The 27420-nt window shown below is 36.5% G+C and overlaps 1 protein-coding gene and 1 pseudogene across 3 annotated transcripts in view; one reads left to right on the forward strand and one right to left on the reverse strand.

The window, feature by feature from the left end:
- Positions 1–24114, forward strand: part of WDR64 (WD repeat domain 64) — a 95695-nt gene extending 71581 nt beyond the window's left edge. For all 3 annotated transcript variants that reach the window (XM_012930468.2, XM_058669766.1, XM_058669768.1), the window contains 12 exons: positions 372–473; positions 1483–1549; positions 2772–2808; positions 3359–3498; positions 4593–4698; positions 8965–9023; positions 12177–12286; positions 15734–15922; positions 19472–19577; positions 22073–22153; positions 22904–23017; positions 23645–24114. In XM_012930468.2, the coding sequence (XP_012785922.2) occupies positions 372–473; positions 1483–1549; positions 2772–2808; positions 3359–3498; positions 4593–4698; positions 8965–9023; positions 12177–12286; positions 15734–15922; positions 19472–19577; positions 22073–22153; positions 22904–23017; positions 23645–23728 (1195 nt within the window). In that variant the 3' untranslated portion in view covers positions 23729–24114. The remainder of the gene's footprint in view (positions 1–371; positions 474–1482; positions 1550–2771; positions 2809–3358; positions 3499–4592; positions 4699–8964; positions 9024–12176; positions 12287–15733; positions 15923–19471; positions 19578–22072; positions 22154–22903; positions 23018–23644) is intronic.
- On the reverse strand, positions 6997–8909 carry LOC105942296 (trifunctional purine biosynthetic protein adenosine-3-like; annotated as a pseudogene).
- Positions 24115–27420: the final 3306 nt, after the last annotated feature.

The following is a 27420-nucleotide window of genomic DNA, read 5'->3' on the forward strand; positions in this document are numbered from 1 at the left end:
AAATTTCTTACTCTGCTTATTCAAAGAGTAGAATACATTGTTTAAAAAATGTATGAAACACAAAAATAAAACTAAAAAACAAAAATAAATGTATGAAACACCCCAGGAATTTCTCCATAAGATGAAATAAATCCATTCTTTTAAGGCAGACTGGACCAGTTTACTGAATTAAGACTTTAAAATCACAAAGTGACCATGTTTTTATGCAGAGGCTTACTAAAGAGGAAATGTTCAAATTTCACACCTCTGGGTTTTCTTTGCATGGTCTGCAATAATTTATGAACTGATTAACTCTGCATGGGATATGTGCTATAAGTAAAATGTTACCTCATTTATGAATGTTTATCATGTAAATGTATTCTTCTTTCAAGGTATCGCCCTGATGATTGTTACAATGTGGACTCTAGCATGGATTCCAAACATTTAAGAATTAATGATATATTATTCCTCTTTCGTGCTCCTGAATGTGCAAGGTAATTCAGAACTGACTAATGAGCTAATACCAGTGGGGACTATGTGAGTAACAAAAGGGTTTTTTTCATCCCAGCTTTACGGAAGAAACATTTGAAGCAAGACATAAGTTTGGGTGACTTTTAGGATTCAAGATCCTCCCTCATTACCATCTGTATGGAAATAAGGTAGCCTCAGGGATCTGATGGAATCTGTGTTCCTCTTTCCCTAAAAACCTTACAGCTCCCTTTACCGCAGTGGCAGAAATGGAATATGCTCGTGTTGTGACACTATAGGTCAAAATCTCATGCTGTGAGCACTGATGGACATGTGGGGGCAAGGCAGAAGTCATATGGGAAGTCTCCTACACCAGACACTATGAGGTGATCAAGCACAATCCACTTCTTGGAGAAGGGGACTGACTGCCTTTCAAATTCTGTTTGTATTTGCTTAAGAATTCTGATTTTGCAGGTAATATATAACGTTAACCCCATCCTTGGAAAGATGTGTACAGTGTCTATACTAGTTTGCAATTACCCATTGGGTGAGCTAAATTGTAACACGCCCTACCCACCTGGCTGGAGATTTCAATCACAAGTGTTCTTCAAACCTTTGAGGACTTGTGATGGGTATACTTGCATCAGCACCCCAAGCCCCTCTACTGCCATTCCAGTAGAGTGCAGCAGAGGCAGGATCAGGCCAGAACTCGGTGCTGAAGCAGTCAGGCTTGGCAGTCCCCATCTATGCCTTGCCTTTTCAGGGTCAGTCTCTGGACTAAACATCCCTTAGCACTGAGGCAGATAACACCTGTGCATATTTTCCAAACTGGCAGCAGTAAACATTAATTGCTGATTCTCCTCAACACCACACTGAAGAACCTTTGTCACACAAAATGTAAGCTGTGATTTGTTTCATGGGTGGCTCGGAATCCACCCAAGAAGAAAGCAGTAGTTACCTGAAGTTGAAGCAGAGAAGAACGCCCTCTGAGTGTGACCACATCTTAATTCTCTGTGGCCCTTCTTACCCTTGCAGATCAAGTCAAGATTCAATTTGCTCCTCAAGCCAGTGTGACTCTAGCAGAGGTCCACAGAGTAGCAAGGTAAGAAAAAGAGAACATGTCTTCTTGTCCCAATGATTGCTCAGAAACAGTGACATACATCCTGAATTGAAGTGCTTGGGACCCAGTCCTGACTTTACTTGCAATCCAGCTTTCTGCTAATGCATACCTTCCAGCATGTGACTGCTCAAGTACTTAGGTATCTGTCACCTGCTAGGGAGACCCAGATGGAGTTCCCAGCTCCTGTCTTCGGTATGGCTCCATCCTGGCTGTTACAGATACATGGGAAGCAAATCAGTGGATAGACAATCTCTCTCTGCCCCATTTCAAACAAATAAATGAATGAATAAATAAATACATAAATACATAAATAAATAAACTTTCAAATTTAGTGATATTGAACATCTGAGCCCTTCCTTTGGTGGAAGGTAAAGATGGAAAACTTTGCATGTATCTAAGAACTTTTTCATTCTTTTCTTTAAAAATTAGTGTCTAAACCATTTTCTTCAATATTTTCTATTTTTAAAGGCTTTCACACTTATGAATCATCAATATATTACTGGAAATAGAATAAATTTTGTATGTTATTTTAATATTCTAAGAATAATAAAAATTAGATTGTAGCTCTCACTAAAAACTGAGTATTATTCAATTTCCCAGGGATTAGAGACACTGGTCAAATAATTACATTATATCCATAATACAAGGGAGTGATTCTCAAACTGTGCTCTCAGTTCCAAGTTTATATATTTTTGCAGACTACATTTCTAGTTAAGACTTTCTTTCAAGGAAAGTTTTTATTGCAAAAACAATTTTAAGCCACTACCTTAGTTAAAGAATAAATTTTTATGGGTATCAAAGGCGGGCAGATTTGTCTAGATTCCAATGCATTCACTTCTTATCTGATTAGCTTCCAAGATGTCACTTAATTTGAGTTTCTGTTTCCTAATTGCAAAAGGGAGATAATGAAGACTAAGTTGCCCGTGTGTTAACAGCACTGGAGATAGCATACACCAAGAACTGGATATGAGTTGGTCCTTTAATTTCTTTCATTATGATGATAGTTCTCAGTTACTAGGAAACTATTATGGACTCCCTATTTATGAAACTCAAAATTCCTGTAATGTATCATTTTCAAAATGTCAATTTAAAAAAACTACAAATTAATACTTAGAAATGCAAATTCAACTACTGGAGAATCTACTCTTCCAGTGTATGTCATTATAATATGAGAAATATTTCCTCTTTTTCTCTCCTAATTCAGGGAAGCAGGCAAAGCATTCATGATAGTGATGGTAAAGGTAAGCGTGAAGTCATCTTTCTTCTTTGCAATAAAACAATTCATTCACAACAGGGTGTTTGGATAATAGTATACTCCTAATGAGCACATTTATATATTTATTTTGTAATCCTGTACTAAGATGTCACAGAATTGGATAGTCCACTTGAAAGGAGCCATTTCCAGTATGATGATGCCTTTTAAAACATCAGTTCTGGGTTTTACAAATACAAACATTACTGAGACTCTTAGTTTCCAGTCTTGTAAGACTTAAACTGGACTTAAAAGTCATTCTGAATGTAAAAAATATACTAGATGAATATTTACGGTTTAGTTGCAATGTATAATATAACAGCTCTTGCAACAGAACCAAAAATATGGCTTTTATATATTTCCAATGACCCAGAATTTTATTAGAGAAAAATTGTTCTCTTTGCTGCTTGAAGCTCTCTGGTGTTTAAAAAAAATACCAAGGAACAATGTGTTCTATTTGCTATTTTCCTTCTTTCTTCCATAAAATTTGGAATTCTAAAGATTGTAATACTCTGGTGTCTCATTAATCTTTCCAACAGGTGAACATACAGATGTTACAGTGAAAGAGTCTCATCCAGTAGACAAAAAACATCTTGGAGCTGCCAATTTAATAGAAACTCAGCCACCCATCCTCGCCACTGCTCATGAGGATGGGCACCTCCGCCTGTGGACTACAGAGGTGACAGAGCCTAATATGTCCTGCAATAGAAGACAATGACAAGGTTCAAAAAGAGAACTGGATGACTCTAAGCCTTCTTCTGTGGCAATAATTCTAATATTTTTCCATGTTCTTATCAAATTGTTAGCCTTGCAAACTGCATCACGAATAATGCTACTCAAACTTTTCATTTGGCCAATTTCATAACTCAAAAAACCAAACCGATAAAAGCGCTAACTGAACTATTTCAAATATTTCTTTTAAGTTGAGCTGTAGATAGTTTACTAAATACGTCATTGGGTATTTAAATAATACTAAAAGATACTAAGATGCATTTATAGCAAAAAGGACATAATAGTACTGAAACTTTGCAAATATATAAAATTTTTAGTTCTCTAAATTATTGGAAGATAGCATTAGATTTTATTGAGTGTCCTCGGAAGTTTAAACGAAAACCTGATTTGAGCTGCAGACTGCATACAGCTTACATAAAGGAGTCAGAAAACAGTGAAGAACAGCATCTTAAATAGTGAGGGATGGTGGCAATGAAATCCTCATTTCCTGAGACACTATTTAGAAGAGCCAAACATTCAAACAAAGCTTGAGGCTTGGATGTTTACTTTTTTACTTACGTGAAAAATCCTTCCTTGTCATATCTATACTAAGTGCTGGGGGGAAAAAAATCTGCATTTGCATGTTTTATAATCTCTTATCTTGCCCCAATACGCAAGATAGAAGTTTATGCAAAGTCAACTATTCCTATTTAAGACAATGAAGGTATATTAAAGCTGAAAAGAATGTTTAAGAGAAAATATGTATACTGAATAATTATATGAAGTTACATGTAAAAAATGACCCTATGTATAATCTATAATACTGTTTAGATGTTTATAATCAATAGCCACCTATACAGCTGGAATATTTAATCTTAAAAAATAAATCCCTATTGATAGTTGCAACTTATTTTTATAACAAAGAAGAGAATCATGTTTCAGAAGTAGAGATAATTCTTGAAATGTAATATTTATAGAGCAATTCAATCTCAGTAGACTTTATTATTATCATAGACTTCAATATTATCATAAAAATCCCTAATTGCCTTGTCTTCTATTCAGGGAAGACTACTAAAAGATATACTGCCTTTCACAAAACATTCTGCCATTCCTCTGGCATCACTATATACTGACTCATGTGCCAGGATACTACTGACTGGAAATACAGGTAAGTTGTTACTCAAATATCTAGCCACGGTCATTAAAACAACCCATGTAACATAAATGCCATGAATACATAATATTTATTGAGACAAAAGGAACTCTAACATGTATGTTTAACCAAGGGAGAATGTTACAGACAGCTTGCTGAAAGAGAATAAATGGATATAAGGCCAACTCTTTCATTCCTAGCTCTTAGTAAGAGCAGGGCATTCTATTTCTTCAATTTTTTGAATGGATATCTTGCTACCAATTCTCTTACTTTATTTTATGGAGAGGAATACAGAGTTTTAACCTTGAAAGAGCTATGCTGCATTAGTATTCAAGGGAGTAGCAACAAATATTAGAAAATTTTTCGCTTATATTTTATACATTAACTCTTCATTCTAGTACTGCTTTTGTTCTTCCTGTTTCTCTTCCGTTACCTTTTGAACTAATCCTTCATTTTTTCACTTTGATTTTGTGTTTGTGAATGAACTTGAAAGTGTAAAATATTTTTAATTTCACCAATGCTTATGTTTTTCAAATCCATCAGAATGAAGAGTATCATTTCAGTCAAAGCAGAAACCTTAGTTCCCTGTAACATTCTCTTTTCTATACATGCATTCCTCCACCTATTTGGCAGCATATTTGTGAGTTGTATATCCAGAGGAGATCTGCTAGTACATTCACTTAAATATTCTTCATTATTTTTAAGAATATTTTTCCTAATTTCAAAATGTATTTTGTAAATTCCCAACATAATATTTGATAGTTCTTTTTAGTTTTCACATTATCTGAGTATATCAGAGTATTTTTCTATGTTCTTTTACATGTTTATTATTCTTATTATTATCATTTTATGATACAGTTCCATAGGCTCCTGGGATTTCCCTTATCGCAGCCCCAATTCCTCCACCCCCACCTAGTTCCTCTACATCATTACTAAAGTATGGTTCTTCACACAAAGTCATATGTCCATCATTGTAGGCATGGACAATAGCAGAGAGTCCAGCATGCTATTGTCAAGATATAGTAAAACAGTTTCAATGTAAGTCCATCTTTGTCTGGAAGTAGAGATGCATACTACATTGTATCCTCACATCTGAATATGTTAGTCTCCATTTCACAGCTACTGTAAATCCCCTCAAATGAAAAGTCATGATACAAAATCAACAATAGAAAAAAAAATAGAAATTTACAATGCCATAAAGTTAAATAACATGTTACTAGATATGACAGTCTCCATTACACAACTACTATACATCACCTTAAATGAAAAGCCACAAAACAAAATCAACATCAGGAAGAAAAAAGAAATTAACAACACCATGAAGTTAAATAACATGCTACTAACTGAATAACGTGTAGCTGAAGAAAATCAAGACCCTTCTTGAAGAAAATGATGCTACTGTATGATCTATGAGTCACTGAAGAATTTAATCACAAGAAACTATTTTGAAGAGATAAAACTAACAGAAAACATCAAAACCCATGCGATATAGCTTCCGCTGATTTTTGTTGGTGAAATGTGTCTCTTCTAGACAATAAATAGATGGGTTTTGTTTTTTAATCCAGTCTACTAATCTATGACATTTGAGCTTAAGCCAATTGCTTTCAGGGTTAATATGCATGGGTGGTAATTTGGTCTTGTCATTTTAGGAATGGGTTGTTCATTGATTTAGTCTTCTGTTGTCATTTTACTGGGATGTTCTTCACATTTGCCTTTGGTTTTGGTAGGTGCTATTCCTCTTCTCTGTCAAGAGAACATCTTGAAGCATCATTTGTACTGCAGGTTTGGAAGAAGCAATTCTTCTAACGTTTCTTTGCTGTGGAAGAATTTTATTTCATTTTCAAAGACAAATGAAAGCTTTGCTGGATATGTTATGCTAGGCTGACAATTTTTTTCTTTTAGAATCTGGAATATGTCACTCCATTCTCTTCTTGCCTGTAGAGTTTCCTGTGAGAGATCTCCTGTGAGTTTAATTGGCATTCCTTTATATGTTAGTTGATTTTTTTCATGTGCACATTTAAGGATCTTTTCCTTATGTTCGGTTGAAGAAAGCTTGATGATCATGTGTCTTGATGAAGATAGCTTTTGATCAACCCTGTTGGGAGTTCTGTGCCCCTCCTGGATCTTGTTTCCCAATTCTTTCTCTAGATTAGGGAAATTTTCCCTTATTATGTCATTAAATATATTTATAAAACCAGTTTCTCTTTCTGCACCTTCTGGGACTCCCATAACTCTTATATTTGGCCTCTTAGTACTGTCTTTCAATTCTTGAATACTTTTTTTGGTCTGATCCAGCTCTGCTTCTTGCATTTTTTACCTAAACATTTTGGTAGAGTCTCCAGGATAATCTTTGTCATGATGACAGTTAAGGCAGTATGGTTTTCTAGCCAAGTGGGCAACAATGTATATAGCTGGCTATCTAATTGGACTGAATCACTTCACAGAGATCACTTCTAATAAGTACGAGGATCAACTTGGCTCTCTAAATCACCAAAATAGAAATTAAACTCAAGAACTTTGGAGCCACCCTTGATCAGCACTACACTAGCATATAGCATTCCTGTGTAAAGACTACCCTCCTGCTTCATGCCATCTAGTGTTCTCTGAATAACACCATTCTTAACTTTTAGTAGCAATCCTTAGAAACCTGACATGCTCCCTATCCCCTTGCTGGGGTCACCATTTCCCCAGGTAATCACTGGTGGTCCTGAGTGGCAGGCATGGGGGCTACTGTTCTCCTATCAGTGGAATACAGACAAGATACCTCCTGTCCTTCTGGAAGTGCTTCAACAACAGTTGTTTCTCCAGCCGCTCCAAAAGATTTCTCCTGTACAGCCTTGCAGGGCTCTGCTTTGTTTGTTGCATCAGTGACCAGTTTCTTAGCTGCAAAACCACTGGCCTTCATAACCAAAGCAGGAAAGTGGGCACTTACAATGAAGCTTCAGGCCTTTTCAGGCTTAGTGAAAGCTCTCCTTCATGCAGTGGAGATTTCATGCTGATCCATAAACTTTTTGGCAAAAATTAGGCTGGACTCCAACTGAGCTGTTTGTGGTGTGGGGCTAAAGCATTGCACTCCTACAGATGTCTGGGTCTCAGCAACTCCAGCAGTCAAATGTGCCTCAGGTCCAACAATTACCAAATCAAAATTCTCATCTTGGCAGACTGAGCAAGGCACACTTTGGAATCTTTGCAGAGTAGCAGTGCCTGCTTGTTTGACATAATGGGACCATATAAACTTCCTGGCCAGTGTTGGCTCTCTTCCATTGCCAATTACGGTCCTCAGACTGTCACCACTATGTCCAAAGCAGGAATTCCAAAGGAAAATGAAACCGACACCAGGGGACCATGACACTTGTCCATGCCCATTTTGAAGTGACACAATGCCATTTCAGGAATAGTAAAATTACCTTGTGATACCAAAGTATTCCTAACTCTTCTCTTCTGTCCTTTGTATAATTATTGTCATTCACTTCAATTATTATAAACTATAATAATCAAATATATTGTTATTATTATTTTGTGTCAACTATTATCTGTTAAACAACAATTTAAAAATAGTTCTCATTTTAACTTCATTTATTCTTTGCCTAGGGTTCTTTATGTAGAGTTGGGTTTTGAACCAAACTCATGTTCCTTTTCCTTTAAAGAAATTCCTTTAATATTTTTTTGCAAGACAGTTCTACCAGTGACACATTCTCTCATTTTTTGTTTATCTGAGAAAGTATTTCTTCTTCACTGCTGAAGGGTACAGATTTCTAGGCTGTTGCTTTTATGTTCTCAACATGTTAAATATTTCATTCCACTCTTGCTAGCAAAACTTCTGAGGAGAAGTGTGATTAGATTCTCAACTTTGTTTTCCTGCCCAGTTTCTTTCAAGCCTTTTTTCTTTATCATACTTTAGGTACAATGTGTCTAGATATAGTCACGGTTTGTCTGTATGTTTTTAAGATCTGTCATTTGGTTTGCAGGATGATTATCTCTGTAACAATTTGGATTCTACTTGGTAGTGCTAATTTCTATTGCTATCTACCAGGATCTCCAGAAGAATTCTGACTCTGACTGGATAAAGCCACATCATTGTATCAAATTAAGCCAGAAAAAAAGTCCTAATTGTTACCTATAATACCTATAAGAATTTATATGAAATATTTTCTTTAATTTCTGGTTTCTCGGGTTCTATTTTATTTACCAATATAAATGCCTGGCTCAAAATTAAAATTAGGCATAGTATCTTTTTAGTAAACATAATATTAAAGATTCTAATGTTTAAATTTTACACAGAAGGACATGTTATCATATTCAGCATTAGTTCTTTCCTGGAACCTCCTCATGATGAAAAGGTAAGATAATCTGCCATTTTAATGAATGAATCAGCACATATTTATTGAGCATTTCACCTATGTTAGACATTACAGAAGATAGAATTCAAGATTCCCTGCTCTCAAGGCACATATTGCACTGGAATTTGAGCTCTATGGATAATAAAGATTATGTACTGGTAAAAAAGAGAATGAATGAGGGAGGAAGAAGGGGGTGAAATTGAGTAGGCTAATCACAAGTCTCTTTGCATCTTCATATTTGGACTTAGTTCTGAGTATCCATTTAATAGTCTGTGGCCTGCTAAATGAACTATTGTAGCCTATAATTCATGGGTGATCTCCACGGTAAGTTCTCTTTCTTAGATATTGTCATACAATTTCACAACCTTTTCTTGTTTATCTAGTACAGAATTCTAATTATTTTAAAGAGATTCCTCCTATTTTTAGTCTAAATCTTCTTCATAATTCAGGTACTCTTCATTCTATTTTTAGTGCCAATGCAATGTACATGTCACCACCTTCATTTTATAAACATTTAAATATGTACTTCTTATACATATTCATATGTACAAGAATATGTATATGAATATCCAAATATATCTACACATCAAAAATACACTATTTTAGTATGGTCTTCTTGTCCCTTTAAGGTAATACTTTAAATCCAAAAGCTAAATATTAGTATAAGCAAAAATGTTTTACTTTTGAATCTTAAAGATTAACATATGGATACAAAGATTTAGATTTGATCCTTTACATAGTGTGTGGAACAATTATTATTTCAAACATTATTTTATTTAATCAGTATAGTTTTCTTTCCATTCCACAAAGTTCATGGTAGTTTTCAGAAGGTTTAGGTACTCAATTTTAGAAGTACCATCTCCAAGAGTGTAAATCAAAGAAAGGTTTTATCCAAGATCACACAGATTTTTATTAATAAAAAGTAAGGGCCAAAGGCCAGAGTTTATGTCCTATAATTTAATGTCCTTTCCATTTCCTTATATCCAACGAAAAACAACAACATTCAAACAACCTGTGAAACGCAAAGTTTCATTTACTGATAACTATAAGTTTATTATAATCAAAACATAATGTAAACTGAACAAAGTAAAATAATCCATTTGAACTACATACAGGTGAATATTTATCTGCTTTTTTTCCTACTGGTGATAGTGATCAATGTTATTGCACTACTTTTATCAAGTAAAATATGTTTTTGCAAATTAACTGTAAAATATTTAAAAAATCAGAGAGTTTGTTCAAAATATACAGCTGTATAGAATACTGTTATTATAATTTTACAGCCTTTTTATCAATTTCAAAGATAGCCTCTTTTAAAAGCCTACTTAAAATTCTTCCTATCAATATCATGTCAACTTTTTCTGGACTTGGAAAATGTGATTATCCAGTTTGTTAATGGCTGTTAATTTATTAATATACCACATAATCTAGTTATAAAACATGTTATTATTATATAGATTAACACAAGCTAATGCATTAAACTAGGCCCAGACAGCTATTACAACTGCAGTGAAAATCTAATGTGTGAATCTTAAATTCAGAAGTTAATCTTGTTCTCTCCCTAAAATTCTTGCTAAAAAGAAGTTTCATAGATACACAGTGAAAAATTTTTTTAAAAAAGAACCTCTCCACAGCAAGGCAAATTATACATAGGATTACATATACACACATTCAGGAAAGGCAGCCCCACTTTCTCATTTAAGGTTATAATTCATTGAGATGTATAGTCCAATTTAATGAGTTGAAAAAGAGTAGAAGAGTTGTGGTACAACAGAACAGACAATATTGGTATGTATTTCGTATAGGAAAGTCAAACAGCTATTTGTGAAACTTGTTTCAGATGATGTGTAGGTGTATGTTGGTTTTTATTAAGTCACAATGTAAAATGAGCATCTCACTATAGGTATAGAATATGCAAGAGAAATATTTTGCTTAGGGAATCCTATCTTTATACAGAGAAAGCAACCCTGAAAGACCAGATATTCTTAAATAGTTGGGACAATAAGCAAGAGAATATAAAAGACTTTATACTGGCTCTCTAAGAAACACCAGAAGAGGAGCCATGCCGTGGCATAGTAGGCTAAGCTTCTGCCTTTGACACTGGCATCTCATATGGGTGCCAGTTCATGTCCCAGCTGCTCTATTTCTGATCTAGCTCCATGCTTATGATCTGGGAAAGTAGCAGGGGATGGCCCAAGTCCTTGTACCCCCTGCATGCATGTCAGAGACCTGGAGGAAGCTCCTGGCACCTGGCTTCCGATCAGATCAGCTGTGGTGGTTGTAGCTATTTGTAATATGAGCCAACAAATGGAAGATGTATCTCTCTGTGTCTTCCTCCCTCTCTCTCTCTTTCAAATAAAAAGATAAAATAATCCTTAAAAGAAAGGAAGGAAGACCAGAAGAAACTGAGTCAGAAGGCAAAGAAATTCAGGAGGAACTGTACGTAACCTTTGTTAAAGTTTACATGTAGGAAACTCCCAAATGACTGCAGTAGAAACTCTCCAATTGACTACTCTGTTTCCTATGCTTTATGAATGTTTGAAGTACACAGAAGGCCCCTTCCTTGAGAATAAACCAGAGCAAACGCACCAATTAACCTTCATGATCTTTCTGAAAGGCTGAGTTGAGGCCCTCATTCCTGTGATTTCCTTACAGTATATACCTCCAAACTAGACCTTTCAAAAACAACAAAATATCTAGAGCTACCACTAGATACAAAACCTGAAAACAGCAAGTCTTTTTGTCACATTTCATTAGAGTTTCACCTTCCTGTTCTGCTTCCTCCCACTCCTGATTATATACATGCTTGGTCTTCCCACAACCACCTGCTAAGACATTTCTTTCATCTAGTCAGCTAGTAATCACCAACTAAATTAACTGCCAATCTTCAATTATCTGCTAAATTACTAAAGATTTAAGACACATTTGGTCCAATGGCTATGTGTAAATTAATAAATCTCTTAAAATGGTAGTTTGTTACCTGAACAAGAAAAGAAGAGCTAATTAGGGGTAAGCATTTAGTCATCCAGCACAGATGTCTACCCAGATGTCACTCATAAGCATGGATCTCTTGAGAGAAATTATTTTGCCCAAGAATATACTGTGACTAGTACAGACTTGCTCCAAGGGATATGATTTATTGTTACTATCCAGAAATTCAAGCAGCTGCTTTCCTGGCGTGCTCATGCATTAGAAATTATTCAAGTCATCTACGTGGAAGACAAACAAGTAGTGCTTACAGCCTCCATTGACGGCTCCGTAAGGTAAGCCAGGATGGCTTCATACTCTGAATTAAGGTTTTAAACATAAGATGCAAAGGATTTTAAACTGAAATTTAAGTACCCTGTTCAAATGCAATCTTGGTTCGTGATGAAAGTAAATAAAAAGATCAATGAAAAGCTGGCACAAAAGACTTGGACACCATGTTCACCGATTTTGAATTATTTTCCGTGTTCAAGTAATTGAGATGAAATTCCCATTATTGTTTTTAGTCCTAGTCTACACTCCTCTGGAACAGTGGCCTTTATAGTTTTTACTTGTTGAACACTACGGTTGCGGTGCATTAAGTCTGATTTATAAGCTGAACTTATTCTATTGTAAAACTCAAAGGGAATAAAAGGAATGGAAAGAAGGGAGATGGAGAGGGAAGGAAGGATGGTTATCTTCTTAGAATTATATCTATGAAACACATAATATCTGTTCTATTACTAAAAATCATTTTAAATAAGAATACAGATGTTTTTTAGAACAACTTCAAAAAACTCAAGCAATGGTTTAGCAGAAAGATTCAAGTCCAGAGAAGGCTTTAGATGAGGCTTAAAATCAGAAGTAATAACAAAAAGTCATAGAAAAGAGGAACACATGATGAGGAAAATGAGCCAATTAATCCACTGAGGGGGAATCTACTTGCTTTAAATTATCTAGATAATGTTAAGCACATATACTTTAAATGTCAAAACATATACACATATAAAGACAGAGAGGACATTTCTGGAGACAAATTGCTGCCTATTAAAATGTCTTCAAATCATGGTAATGAATTATCCTTTAAAAAAGAATGAATGTTAGAGATATTAACAGATGCAGACATGTCAGAGTATATTAAGGAATTTAAATGTAATGCAAATGAAAAGGAAGGAATATTTCATGTTTCACAAAAGCCCCTGGACTGAAATTAGATAGACCTTAAATAATCATGTAGGATTCTGGCTGAAAAAGCAGGCATAAGGCTGGGCAGTGTCTGGAAACCACTGGCAGGCACTAGAATCTTTTCTATGAAGGATATAGCTACTGAGGCATTCTAAACAGAACCAGTAACATGATTATATTTTTTAAAGATAATGCATGTGGATAGATTGCAGGACAACAAAATTGGGTACAATAAAACCAGACGTCTACAGTGAATATTATTGTCTCAATTAAGGGAAGTGGCAACTGTTGGAAATAATGTAAACTGAGACCTGTCTCAGAAGTAAAATGAAAAAAATTCATGAATTTTAATTGAAAATAGTGGTAAGTGAAAGAAAATTGAAAGTATGTAACTGTAAAAATTCAAAGAAAATAAGAAAACTAGGAGAGCAGATGAGAGTGAGTGACCTAGGGGCTGGGAAGTATCATTATGCTCTTAAAGCGTATATATGAAATCTGTTCCAGCTACATAAATTTAAAAAAATGTGCCTCTACAAACAGGTGAATGTTACTGTTACTAACCAAGATAAGAAACACTCAAAGAGAAAATACTTAGATTATGGAAGGGTGAAAGACAAGGTTTAGAAATGTTCAATTTAAAATTAATCTGTAAAGGAATGGTACTATTTGAGGGCAAATGGTTAGAGCTACTTCGTCTGTATTAAGAGAATCTGTTGCTTTATTTGTGGAAGAGAGTAAGAGCATACACTTTCATCATGGCTGATTTTAACAATTCTATCTCTTGGCCTCCATTCCAGCTTATTTTCAGCTGACTCTCAGCAGAACTGTTGACTGAAGATTTTAATAACACGAACAGATACAGTTTGCAACAACAGATACACACAAACACTCACACTATTAGGCATTCCATGCTTGTTTTACTCTGTTCAGGATGCTATTAAAATGCTTTAGACTGGGTAGTTTATAAAAACAGCAGAAATGTATTGCTCACAGTGTTGGAGGTTGGGATGTCCATGGGTATTCCAAACCCAGGCCCCAGCAGAGTCAGTGTCTGGTAAGGAATCTCCCTGTTTCTTTGGTGGCTCCATCTAGCTTTGTCTTCACATGGCAGAAGGGGCAAACAGGTCACCTCTAGCCTCTTGTATGAGGGCATTACTCCATTCATGATGCTGAGTCCCTCATAACCTAAATACCTGCCAGAACTACACCCCAACCCCACCGTGTGAGAGACAATGGTTCAACAGGAGAAATCTGAGGGGATGACAGCATGCAGCTCATAGCACTGCTCAAACCAGTTATTCTTGACTTGGTGAAATTATATGATTCCTTCAAGTGGAAATCTCCTTAAATACTCAGTTCAAAGATCCTGACTCTGTCAATCACTATCTCATTCTCTCCATGACTAAGCCATGTCTCTTGCTAAAACTGCCACTTCTTTCTAAGGAGATAAGCAAGTTTAACATGCTAAACCTTGTTTGTCAAAAAGATTGGAAGTTTTAATAGGAGAGTTACAAAACTGAAGCTAAATGCTGAGACACAACACTAACAGTTTGAAGATGAAATCGCACGGAGGCAAGGATCCATTTCCAAGAGCCTAGAAATCTGGCACAAGGGCAGCATTCATTTGTTGGGAGTGCTCCACATGGAAATGAAACAAGGAGACCCAAAGTTATTTCAGTCCTGGTTTGAAACACAACAATTTTTATCAAGTCTTCAGGGTACTTTCAAGTATGAGGTACCCCAACTAGATCCCTCTGCTTCTAACAGAGTCCTCAGCATCCACTTGTTTGAGGTGCTTACCCGAGCTTTGTGGAGTCTTCTCATAGCCCTTTAGTTTGTCCTCCTTGCTCAAATCATTGCTGCAGGGCAACTGCTGATTGCTTTTACCATTTACTACTCTAAGAAATCAAGAATGAAAAGGAACATCTTCCAAATATTGTGTTCTTTCTCTAAGACATAGGTCACTGTGTTTTCTCTAAGATACTTTCTGGTCCATAGACATACACACATATGGTGTTTACAAAAACCTCTTGGAGAGAACAGATGAATAAATAATGTATACGCAGATCTTGCCATTCTGCTTCAGGACTCTAGTAAATCTTAGTCTAGTGTTTCCAGAGGAGTAGGCACCATGAATTGAAGCCAAGAGGAATTTTATATTAATAAGAGTTCTACTAATTCTTTCCCCCTGCTAATTACATTGGTATTGATTTGAAACGTAGATAAATGATATACAGCCCATTCTAAGGCCTAATTCAACTAACAGACAAACAGCATGGTTCAGATGACCTTAAACAGTGTTATCTTTGTGAAAAAAAAATCTATTCTTTTCTGGTTCTGATACATGTCATGAATACAGATTCAATTTGACATTTCATGAAAATATTCTAAATTTGAATATTAAAAATGTCTCTATTATGATTAGCTCCACAGTATTTAACAGAAAGAGTCATAGACTCAGGTCTAAAATCCTTGATGCATCAAATGCAAATCACTATATATGATCTAATGAACATAAATCCCCCAGTTATTTTCTACTTCCTCCCTTAAACACCCCTCAGGCTTTGGCATGCCCCAAGTGGTCATTACTGTGGATATTTTGGACAGCGAAGAAATTTTGAATTATCACAGACAAGTGACTTCATTTTGCCTTGTGATGTTAATGAATATCCCGTAGAAATAAAAGAAGAAAGCAAGTTCACAGAAAAGAAGCAAAGATATGAATATCCTTTGGTATTTGATCGAGCAAGGTAAGATGATTACTATTGTTTGTATGGCCAGATAAGAATTACATGGTGACACTATGTTTGACAAAGAAAACTGAAAGGTGAAAGGCCCAGAATTTTTCAATAACTTTTCAATGCTGTGGAAAGAATAAATATGTTAACAAAAAGCTCTGAATCAGTATAGTATTCCTTTTGGAAACATCTAATTCTTAAGATATAACAAAAGACTAAATAAGATTTTGCCTGATCTAAGATGCCAATTAATAAGAATATGATGTAGCCTTTCATACTTGGAGTCTATGGGCATGTGGGGAAGATATAAAAGGACACAAAGCTAGAAAAATCCACAGAAGTAAAATCACAATGGGCCCTTTTATGTGCCAATGTAAGGCTTTTTAAACTTTACAGAAGTCTCTGTAGAAAGTATACAAAAGAAAAAGTAGGTGTAAAGGAAATAATGAGTTTGACTTGAGACAGGGTTAAATCTGAGATATTTTATGGTACAATCCAGTGAAGCTGTTATAGAAAATCCAAATCTTGTCAATAGCGCCAGATTAGAATAACAAGGACACAGTTTAAGGACAAAGGAAAGAAAAAGTTTAATCAACAGTAAATGAAGATAGTACCAAGGAGGCTGCACTGCTGAGTCAGGTGCATAAGTCAGAAGTGGGTCTGATACCAGAGTAGCTTGCTTGATGGTTTGATTTCATCATGAGGTGGGACTATCAGGATGCAAGTAGTAACTACAAAATGTTATTTGGCTGAGACCCAAAAGAGATGAAATACTGTCAAAAGATTGCTGTGTGTTATTAATTAGGATGAAACTCACTCAGCCTAGAGCCCATACATATATGTGCCTCTTTACATTTCTTTACAATAAATTTAAACCTCTTGTCAGGTTGACCAAGGAGGGCTAGATTACTTTGCAATTTCAGCTGACTTCCGAAAGATCGGTTTCTGGAACTCATAAGCAAGCACTATTTGCCAGGATAGATATTCCAGTTAGTTACAGCCTCAGTAGTCATCAGAATATGCAAAGGAAAATAAAAATGCATTAGGTCAGGTAACAAAAGGACTTAATAAGCATCAAGACAGACCTGTCTGGAGGTCTGGGGCAGTCACCAGCATATCAGTGTTTTCATTGTGAATAATGTGTCACTCAGGTACCAAGAATGGAGTGAGAAAAAGAGAACATTAAGGAAGAAATAAATGGCCTCTGAAGAAAGCTAAGGGAAGAGAGAGCAGAGCAAACACTGAAATGGAAGAGCTAAAGTAGTGAAAGGAAAACCACACATTGAGCGGTATTCTGAGAATCAAGGGATGAAGGGTTGTAAGGTTGTTAAGAATATGGAATGTACCATTTGTAGAATGTGGCAGTGAGGTCACACAGAACAAGTGAGCACTGGACATGGCATTTTTTGTCAGCTGATACATCACTGATGATTCTGGTGCTATAATAGATACACAACATATCATGAAGGCGGAGAAATAAAGGAGGAGATTTGTGGTAAAGATGGTAGAGATTACCTTTTAAAGAAGGTAAATAGCCCTACAGTTGAGTTTGGTTGATTGGTAGGGAAGACTTAACATGCTTAAGGCAAGAGGAGAGGCAATGGTTCTCTAACAGGGACTAGAACATTGATAAAAAGCATTTCTGTGTGCTTCTGCACATGAACTGTTTAAGTCAGGTTTTAACTGTGATTGAGCCTTTGTCATAATGGAAAAGATTGGTACTCATTTGAGCTTTCAACACCAACAAAGCTCCAACCTGCATGGCTGTTATCTAAAGGTCTAGTGTTCAGGAGATCAGACTTTCAAAGACTGGTAACAGAACTGGATTCAGTGTAGCCTGAATCCTACACTGGAAACATCAGAGAAAGTTGTCAAACATGAAGTCCTTCAGGAATATCATAAAATGGAAGTTGTGGAGACACAATGCCATGGTCTATTGCAAAAGCAGGTAGAAGATCTAAAAATAGGGATTGAAGGTAAGACTCAAAAACAATGAAGAAATGGTAGCAAAATAAGAATCATTTGAGAACAAGCAAAAAGAGTTCCAAACTCCATTGGATTCCTCAAGGTCTGCTTTTGCTGGCTAGTAACAAAACTGGAGAAGAGGACTGGATGAAATTCAAGGGGTGGTAAAATCGAACCAAGCCTCTTCAAGATGTAGTAAAGTTCACCAGGTAAAGATATCAACTATACCTTTGGAGTAATTGCTTAGCTTTGAACATCAGTGTACGTTAGTACTTCAGGCAAGGCTTGTGTCCTGGTTGCTAAATTGAGAATTCCTTGAAGACTAGCACACTTTTTTTTATATATTTTGGTACATTCTCAGTATTTAGTTTAGCATGTAGGACACAGAAGTCACTCAAAAGATGCTTGTGAAATAAACAAATGACTAACAGAGACGATTACAAGCAGAGGAATAGATGTAAATGGCAGATGCAGAAATATGCAAGGATATATTCGGGATCATTTCAGTATGGCATATGTATGCACATCATGTTGTTATTGCTAAATAATCAGAACTTTCCTGTGGCAAAATGGGTGATCTTTTCTAAGATGACTCCCTCTCAAGACCTTATTTACTGACTTTTAAAATGTGTGTAATGATTATTATTTCATATAAAGTATATATTTATATGTTAAACACATCATATATTTAATATATACCATATTTACATATTATATATTTACATGTATTTACATTTATGTAAATGTGATAATATAAACATGCATATAAAATATACTTCATATATTTTATATATTATATATAGTGGATATATATATATATACACAATAACTAACTATAGGGGAAGCTCTTCTGAGTCACTTAAAATACATATAGGAATACATAGTTTTATACATAGTATATAGTTTTATATATAGTATATATATTTATAGTTTATATGCTTAGATATAGCATATATAAATTTATATTTACATATGATAAAGATATATCTATATATTTAATATATCTGTATTTAATATACCACATATATTGATTTTATATGTTATGTGCACATATAACATATATTTATATGTGCTTATATATATATTTAGATATGTGTTATATATGTTATCTATTTAATAGATAACATAGTATATGTCTTAATATATTTCTATTTAGTGTGTTTATGTTTAACATATAAATTTTTATATAAATGTATTTAATATGGATATATAGTTTTATATAGTATGCCATTTTATATATATGACATAAATATAACTATAGGAGAAGCTCTTCTGAGTCACATAAAAGTCAAACAATCATAAAAAAATCTTCCCCATTCGTACTAAACCAATTTCCTTTTCCAATGACTACTAATCAACTGAACAAAATAGCATGTCCGGGTAAATTACAAATCACTGTGGTTTCCCTGAAAAAAAAAATCTGGGAAGAAAAATGGAATAAAAATTAGGTGTAGATATAATACCATAGGGATGATTGTCATGGGAGCTAGGACTTTGGGATACCAATGATCAACGACATAACTGGCATTTACTTAGTTGGTAAAGAATAAATGGTGAGTATGCATTTAACATTTTTTCTGATATCTTTATATGCAGATGGAGGAAAATGAGCTCAATGTCTTTACTTTTCAAACGTACACCTCCTAAGCCCTTTGAAGTGGAACAAGATTTTAAGTTTTTCAAGTCTCTTTCTTCTCCCAAGGTAGTTTAAAAAAAAAAAAAAACACTTTGCTTTTGTTCTTCCAGTCCTGAATTCAAATGTATCCAGTAAATGAAATATATTTCTTTCCTATTTCTGCTGTACGAAATTCCACAAGTTTTATCTGACATGAGTCTGAAATGGACTAGAACTCAGGTGTTGCTAGACTGTGTTCCTTTCTGGAGGCCATGGGACAGGATCAAAGCTCTTCACTGGCAAACATATGTGCATAGCACATAAAAGACACTTGTCTTTAAAGTAGGACTGAAATAGTAGAACCTAGAAATAAAGACTGGGATTCACTTTAAATACTCTTTTTAAAGATAAAAGAAATCATTTTTAAAAGTAATTTAAATATTGGGGGCCCAGTGTGGTGGTGCTGCAAACTAATCCTCTGCCCTATTGTGTCAGCCTGGCATCTCATATGGGTGCTGTCTCATTTCCTGGCAGCTGCAGTTTTGATCCAGCTCTCTACTGATGGCCTGGAAAAGCCACAGAGGATGGCCAAAGTTCTTGGGACCTTGCACTCATGTGGAGGACCCAGAGGAAGCTCCTGGCTCCCAACCCAGCTTTGGCTGTTGTACCCACTTGAAACAAAAATAAATAAATTTTTGGGCCCGGCAGCGTGGCCTAGCGGCTAAAGTCCTCACCTTGAACGCCCCGGGATCCCATATGGGTGCTGGTTCTGGTCCTGGCAGCTCCACTTCCCATCCAGCTCCCTGCTTGTGGCCTGGGAAAGCAGTCGAGGACGACGCAAAGCTTTGGGACCCTGCACCTGTGTGGGAGACCTGAAAGAGGTTCCTGGTTCCCGGCTTCGGACTGGCGCGCACCAGTCGTTGCAGCTCACTTGGGGAGTGAAACATCGGATGGAAGATGTTCCTCTCTGTCTCTCCTTCTCTGTATATATCTGACTTTGTAATAAAAATAAATAAATATTTAAAAAATAAATTTAAAAAGATAAACATTAAAAAATCTTAGCAAAATATTCAGAAAGGATTACAGAAAGCTTGAACCAATTGAATTTATCAGATTCCAAATATTCAAGCCTTGCCTTCTTAGTTCAGGTATTTGTTCAAATAAGAAAGTTTAAATATTAAATTTGCATAGAAATTCTTGTCATTTAGAATTCTCTGATTCTTACCTGCAGTCTTATTTTCCTTGTTCTTTGTCATCTCAACTATGTAATATTTATTTACTTTTCTGTCAGCTTCATTTTTAAAGTGTATTTTTAATAGTAAAACCATTATTTTTTTAAGATTCGTTTATTTAAAATGGCAGATATAAAGAGAGAAGGAGAAGCAGAGATCCTGCCCTCCATTTGGTAGTTCACTCTTCAAATGGCCGCATCAGCTGGAGTTGAGCTGATGTGAAGCCAGGAGCTGGGGTTTCTTCTGGGTCTCCCACATGGGTGCAGGGATCCAAGCACTTGGGACATCCTCTGCTGCTTTCCCAGACCATATTCAGGGAGTTGCATAAGGAACACAAAGCGAGACACAAAGTTGGGACACAAAGTGTTGCCCATATGCCAGAGGCTTAGGCTGCTATGCCATGATGCTAGCTCCCAAACCATTAATTTTTTAATGCTCATTATAGAGTCACGGGGACAGGGATTGCAGACTCATGTAGTTCTCTGGTAGAGATGGAGAGGGTCAGGGAGTGGAACTGGGGTGAGAGGGATGTGTCTGTGGCTGGCAAGGAGTGGAAGAGGATACATGGTTACTTGTTTGTCAGACTGCATTAGTGCTGGGGATGGAGATGGTCTCTTGATGCTGCTCCAGGGGCCTCAGAATGGGTAGAGATGCCTTAGGGGTGTTACCTAAGTGTTTACTGTGTAAGAGGTGACTTAATTCATCTGTCCTCACAGGTGCTCTTTGTTCTCTCGCCATAAGTTCTGAGGTCTGTTGATTATATCTACCTCAGGGTGTTCACAGGCCCAGATCTTTCTGTAGAATTTGGCCTGAAGTGTGGTGCCACTTGCTTGTCTCTTCATCCTTTGAAGAAAACTTGAGGTCATCTATTGGGTTAGAGGATCCTGTTGTCTTGCCTTTTAATATGCATCTGTGTTTGTGCTTCATCCTTTCTCTGGACTCAACAATGGGGCTGGCTCAGGCCTGCACGACATGCTCCACAATCAGAATACATTCACAGCATGTTCCCTGAGATGTAATATCTTGTTAGTCTAAGGTACTCAGGCATTTCAGGAGCCAGTCCTGATCGGGTCACTTAACCACCCTCAGCAGGCGTTGCAATCTGGTCCAGACCAACACCTGCCCTATTTCTTGTATGCACCTGCGACATTTTCTTCCTCCTAATACTAATATATCATGGCACTAAGTCTTATGTTTGAGTAGCACCTTACTATATGTATGATCTCATTTGAGTCTCACAACTGTTAAACAGGGAAGGGCTTGCTTAAGATCCTGCAGAATTTTATCCCAAGTATTTTTGTATTGACAGAATGTACCATTTCATTAAGCATTTATTCCTTTGTTTGGCAGACTCGAAGATATGCCTTGGAAGGTTTCTTGGCTGAAAACAGAGAGGCAGGGATTGTATTTGGTTCTCTTCCTATATACAGGGTGAGTTGGCGGGTTTTAGGACTGGAGTGGTAAAAGAAATATGACATCTCATTCCTTACGCTGGGCAAGGTTGAAGAAAATCACAAAATCGACCTGACCATGTGTTACAGCTTATCCCAGAAAGGTCTTAGATTTTGTGTGCCAATGGTCTAGATGACCTATCTTTGCCATTCCTCACAGTAGTTATTTTGAATGTTGCCCTGCTAGTTCTTTCTCACCAACAGGATAAAATCCAAATGTTTGATTGCCATACAAAACCTTGCATGATCTGGCCTCTGTCCTACTATGTGACCTCATTTCCCACTGCATTAGTCCCTACTCTCCTTATATTCCAACCACATTAATAACATTTCCTAAACTTTCCTTATTTCTCTCTTACCTCTGTGATTGTGCCTAGTCTGCTTCTTTACCCAGGGTTCATCTACCCATTGTCTCCATCTAAATCCCAACCCATCCTTCAAGTCCCCCCACCACAGGAGTTTCTGTAAAAGAACCGAGTAATTCACCTAAGACACAATAAATTCAAGACCAAATAATTGAACTTAAATGTTACTTATCTTTCTCAAAGACATGTTGATTGTAGTATCAAACACTCGAGTGGATGATAAAAGTGAGTGGTCAAGAATGAATCATGGGCATCTGGGAGCAGCAGTGTATTTTGAAGTAGCTCAGTTTCCACCTCCCATCCCTCAGCTCTGACTGCACACTGAAGAAGGAATAACTTTGTATATGTCTATTTCTGGCTTCCAGGTTCCAAGTCCCCCTAGTCTAAGGTTCCTTCCACTCATTGGCTCAGATGCACGAAGGGACTCGGTAGATGGCTTTGCAGGAAGGAAGAAAGGAGGTCATGTTCAACATGAAAAAGTAAGTTAGCACTAATTCCATGGTTAATTCTAGTTCCACAATGTGTCCCATTTCTGTTTGGTTTCCATTTTTTTTTAATTTATTTTTATTGGAAAAGCAGATATTCAATTCAAACACTGTCACTTTTCTACTAGCTCTAGGAGCTTGTGTAGGTCTAACTTAACCTGTGGCATTTACTCAATCATAGCCCAAAAGCTAAAAGGTAACTGAGAAGTATTATTATTGAATCTTATAACTCACATTTTATGCTCCATATTTTCATAATTCATATAGGTTTTTTTCAAAACATATTTAAGTGATGGGAAATTTTCACAATTTTACCTAAGGTGGAAAGAAAATCCCTACTATAACTCAGTAATACTGTTCATTATGATAGCTAACATCTCCAGTTTTGTTTTGTTAATTGGTTCTAAATACCTTGCTCTCCCACTACATCCTTTGATAGTCTCAACTCCTTTTTTTAACACATGCCCAAAGTGAAAAAGGATTGTTAAGGAAATAACTATGATTTTGAGTGTTTGTACCAGCAGTATTAAAATAAGTATATATTAGTAGTGAAACTTGACTGTAGAAAATTGTGTTAGTCACAAAATGCCAGTTACTAGCCGACATCCCTTTATTTCACAGGCATCACGGAAGAGAAATCTAAAAAGAAATTTAGTCCCACAGATAAACCTTGCTTCATCCTTCTTCCCAGCAATGCCCAAGTAAGAAGGTACTTGGAAATGGCTGCTGCGAATTAAAGAGCAAGTTCTGGATGATACCCTGGCCTTTATTTTAGGAGGAAAATGACTGTGGCCCAGACAATGTTAGCTGTCTCTGTATCTACAGACCATCTTGAAGGATGATCCATGAACACATCTTGAAGGAAAACACTGATTATGGAGCTCTGACAACCTCAACTCTTAACAAAGCAAGCAGCAAGTTTGCCAATATCTCTATACATTGAAATCCCTATAGTGAACAGTCAGTGTTTCTCGTTTATCACGAACCAAATCAATAGTATAAGCAAACCCCAAATAATGGTTCCAATGATTAGCTTTCATCTCCCCACATTGTTTATCCTGATCCATAACCAGAATAATTGTCAGAGCATTTTATGATGACAGATAAGTTACTTCTGAGTCATGCTACTTGGTACATTAAAAATATTAAAAAAGGAAAATGTGCTAATCATGCCTCTAGCTATTTCATTTATGGGAATGCCATCTAAAAGAAAATATTCTAGGGCCCAGCGTGTGGTATAGCGGCTAAAGTCCTCGCCTCAAACGCCCCGGGATCCCATATGGGTGCCGGTTCTAATCCCGGCAGCTCCACTTCCCATCCAGCTCCCTGCTTGTGGCCTGGGAAAGCAGTCGAGGACGGCCCAAAGCTTTGGGACCCTGCACCCGTGTGGGAGACCTGAAAGAGGTTCCAGGTTCCCGGCTTTGGATCGACGCAGCACCGGCCGTTGCGGCTCACTTGGGGAGTGAATCATCTGAAGGAAGACCTTCCTCTCTGTCTCTCCTCCTCTCTGTATATCTGACTTTGTAATAAAATAAATAAATAAATCTTTTTAAAAAAAAAGAAAATATTCTGAATTTCTTAAAGTCAAGAACTATATATTTGATCTAGAAATGGCACCAGGTAAAATTGAACTTGAATAGTTATATGGACTTTTTGAGTCTTAGATTTTATTAATTCTTTTTATTAATTTATTTTGGTATTTTTATTTTGAACAAGCAATTTCACAAATGGGTATTTGTATAAAAAACTGAAATACCTAAATATGATCAATAATTAGATTTTAAATAAATCAAAGGTGTGAAAAAAAATTAGTACTAATGCTTTAAGATTGACTGATCTGGGCCTATCAGCAAGTGATTCCTAGCTCCAAGTATAATTTTTTTTATTAAATTTATTCATTAATTACATTGTGTTGTAATTTCATAGGAACTGGGATTCTCCCCACACTTCCCCACACCCTCCCCCCATGTTGGGTTCCACCACCCTGTTGCATAACCATAGTTCAAGTTCAGTTGAGATTCCCTTTTAGCAAGCATATGCCAAGCATAGAGTCTAGCATCTTATAGTCCAGTCAAGTCCAACTACTTATTGGGGAGACCCTCTCTGGTCTGAGGGCAGAGCCAGCAGAGTATCATCCCGATCAAATAAAAGCACTAACATATTATCAGCAACAATTAACACCGTTATGGAATTAATTGACATAGTATTGAGCAGCCAACATGTTAAAAATAAATGCGATTTCTTAACCACATTCTGTGACCACCCCATCCACATTTCCATTTTAGTTTATATACTATATATGACATAACATCCATAACATAAGATGTTATGCATAACATCATATCTTCTTAAATTAAGGCGAACATGTGGTATCTAACCCTTTGGGATTGGCTCATTTCCCTTAGCATTATGGTTTCCAGTTTGGCCCATTTGGCCACAAAGAACTGCATTTTGTTTTTTTTAATAGCTGAGTAATATTCCATGGAGTAGATGAACCATAGCTTTCTTATCTAATCCTCTGTTGATGGGCATTTTGGTTGTTTCCATGTTTTTGCAATTACTGATTATGCGGCTATGAACATAGGGGTGCATGTTGGTTTCTGGTAAAACAGGTGTTTTGGATATATTCGTAGGAGTGCTATAGCTGGATCATACAGTATGTCGATTTTGAGTTGTTTGAATATTCTCCATACTGATTTCCATAGAGGCTGTACCAGCCTGCAGCCCCATCAGCAGTGGAGTAGGGTTCCCTTTTCCCCACAACCTCGCCAACATGAAAAACACCAAGTATAATTTTTAATCATACACATACAAAGGACTTCAAAAAGTTCATGGAAGTTAATTAAAAGATAAGTTTGTTTGTTTCTGAGAAGGTAAGAGAAAGAGAGAACTCCCATCTTCTGGTTTACTCATAACAAGCCAGCAATAGCCATTGCTGGACTGGGTTGAAGCTAAAAGACAGGAACTGAATCTAGATGGACGGCAAAAACTTGATCCACCACCAGCTGTCTCCCGGTGTACACAGTAACAGAAGTAAAATTGTTAAGAGGCTGAGGCTCAAAATCAGGCCTTCCAATAGGGCACATAGGCATCTTAATTTCTAGGTCAGGTGCCTGATCTAATTTATTTGTGGGCAAAAAATTTGAAATCCATACATAATGTTTTCCTAATATGCTTTTTCCATGAGTTTTAAAAACCCACTAGTAATTATAAAATGTGCATCTTTTCTTTCATGTATTAGATAGTAGACTCACTAAGCATATCTTAAAAGGCATGATTTGAAGCAAATATAAAATGTGTTGTATTTGGTGTGGACATAGACTCCACAAAAAAGTTTGGATAATGACTTGCTTTAGGCTAGGTAATTTAGACACATCCTACTAACCACAACTAGCATCAGAAAACACGTCTTTGAAAGCATCTGACAAAATAAAATGAGCGTGAATTTGGTGGGTTCTGTGGAGGGCTCAGAAGAACTAGACAGGTCAACCCGACAGTTAAAGCAAATTTTCTCTTGCAACCCAAGTGCTGGTTCCAGAAGGGAGAATTAAGAAGCTAAGAAGCTGAAGTGGTAGGTCCCGCTCTTCAAGGGGTGAATCTCTCTCACTTTGGGGTAGGACATCAAAGGACCATGTCCTAAAAACATGGATGACACAAAAGTAGACAGATCTTCCCTGGGGACTGTTTTAAGAAGATACGACAGAAGGAGACTGAATGCTATTAAAGTTTTCTGGGGCTCTTGAATTTTCTGGAAGAGTGAGAAAGTAACACTAATCATTCAACTCTGATAATTATTAATCTAAAATAATCAGATTATATGAGCTGATAATCAGACTTTCAGTTTGAATAATTAATGTATTAAAAGTTTCATAATTATTTATAAAGCTTCCACGTCTTTGGATTTCATGGCACTATGTTATTACAGTTCTTTCAGGGATTTATATGTCCTTCCAGATTGTCAAGTTATTACAGAAGCAGAATTTCAAGAAATTTCTTAAACTTCTATTTATTTTTTAAAGATTTATTCATTTTATTACAGCCAGATATGCAGAGAGGAGGAGAGACAGAGAGGAAGATCTTCCGTCCGATGATTCACTCCCCAAGTGAGCCGCAACGGTCAGTGCTGAGTCGATCCAAAGCCGGGAACCTGGAACCTCTTCTGGGTCTCCCACGCGGGTGCAGGGTCCCAATGCATTGGGCCGTTCTCAACTGCCTTCCCAGGCCACAAGCAGGGAGCTGGATGGGAAGTGCAGCTGCCGGGATTAGAACCGGCGCCCATATGGGATCCTGGCGCATTCAAGGCGAGGACTTTAGCCGCTAGGCCATGCCGCCGGGCCCTAAACTTTTATTTTTGATGTTTTTTACATAGTTGAGAAGGATCAATGATTAGGATGCAG

This window comes from Ochotona princeps, chromosome 10 (genome assembly GCF_030435755.1).
Source record: "Ochotona princeps isolate mOchPri1 chromosome 10, mOchPri1.hap1, whole genome shotgun sequence".
Taxonomy (NCBI): Eukaryota; Metazoa; Chordata; class Mammalia; order Lagomorpha; family Ochotonidae; genus Ochotona; species Ochotona princeps.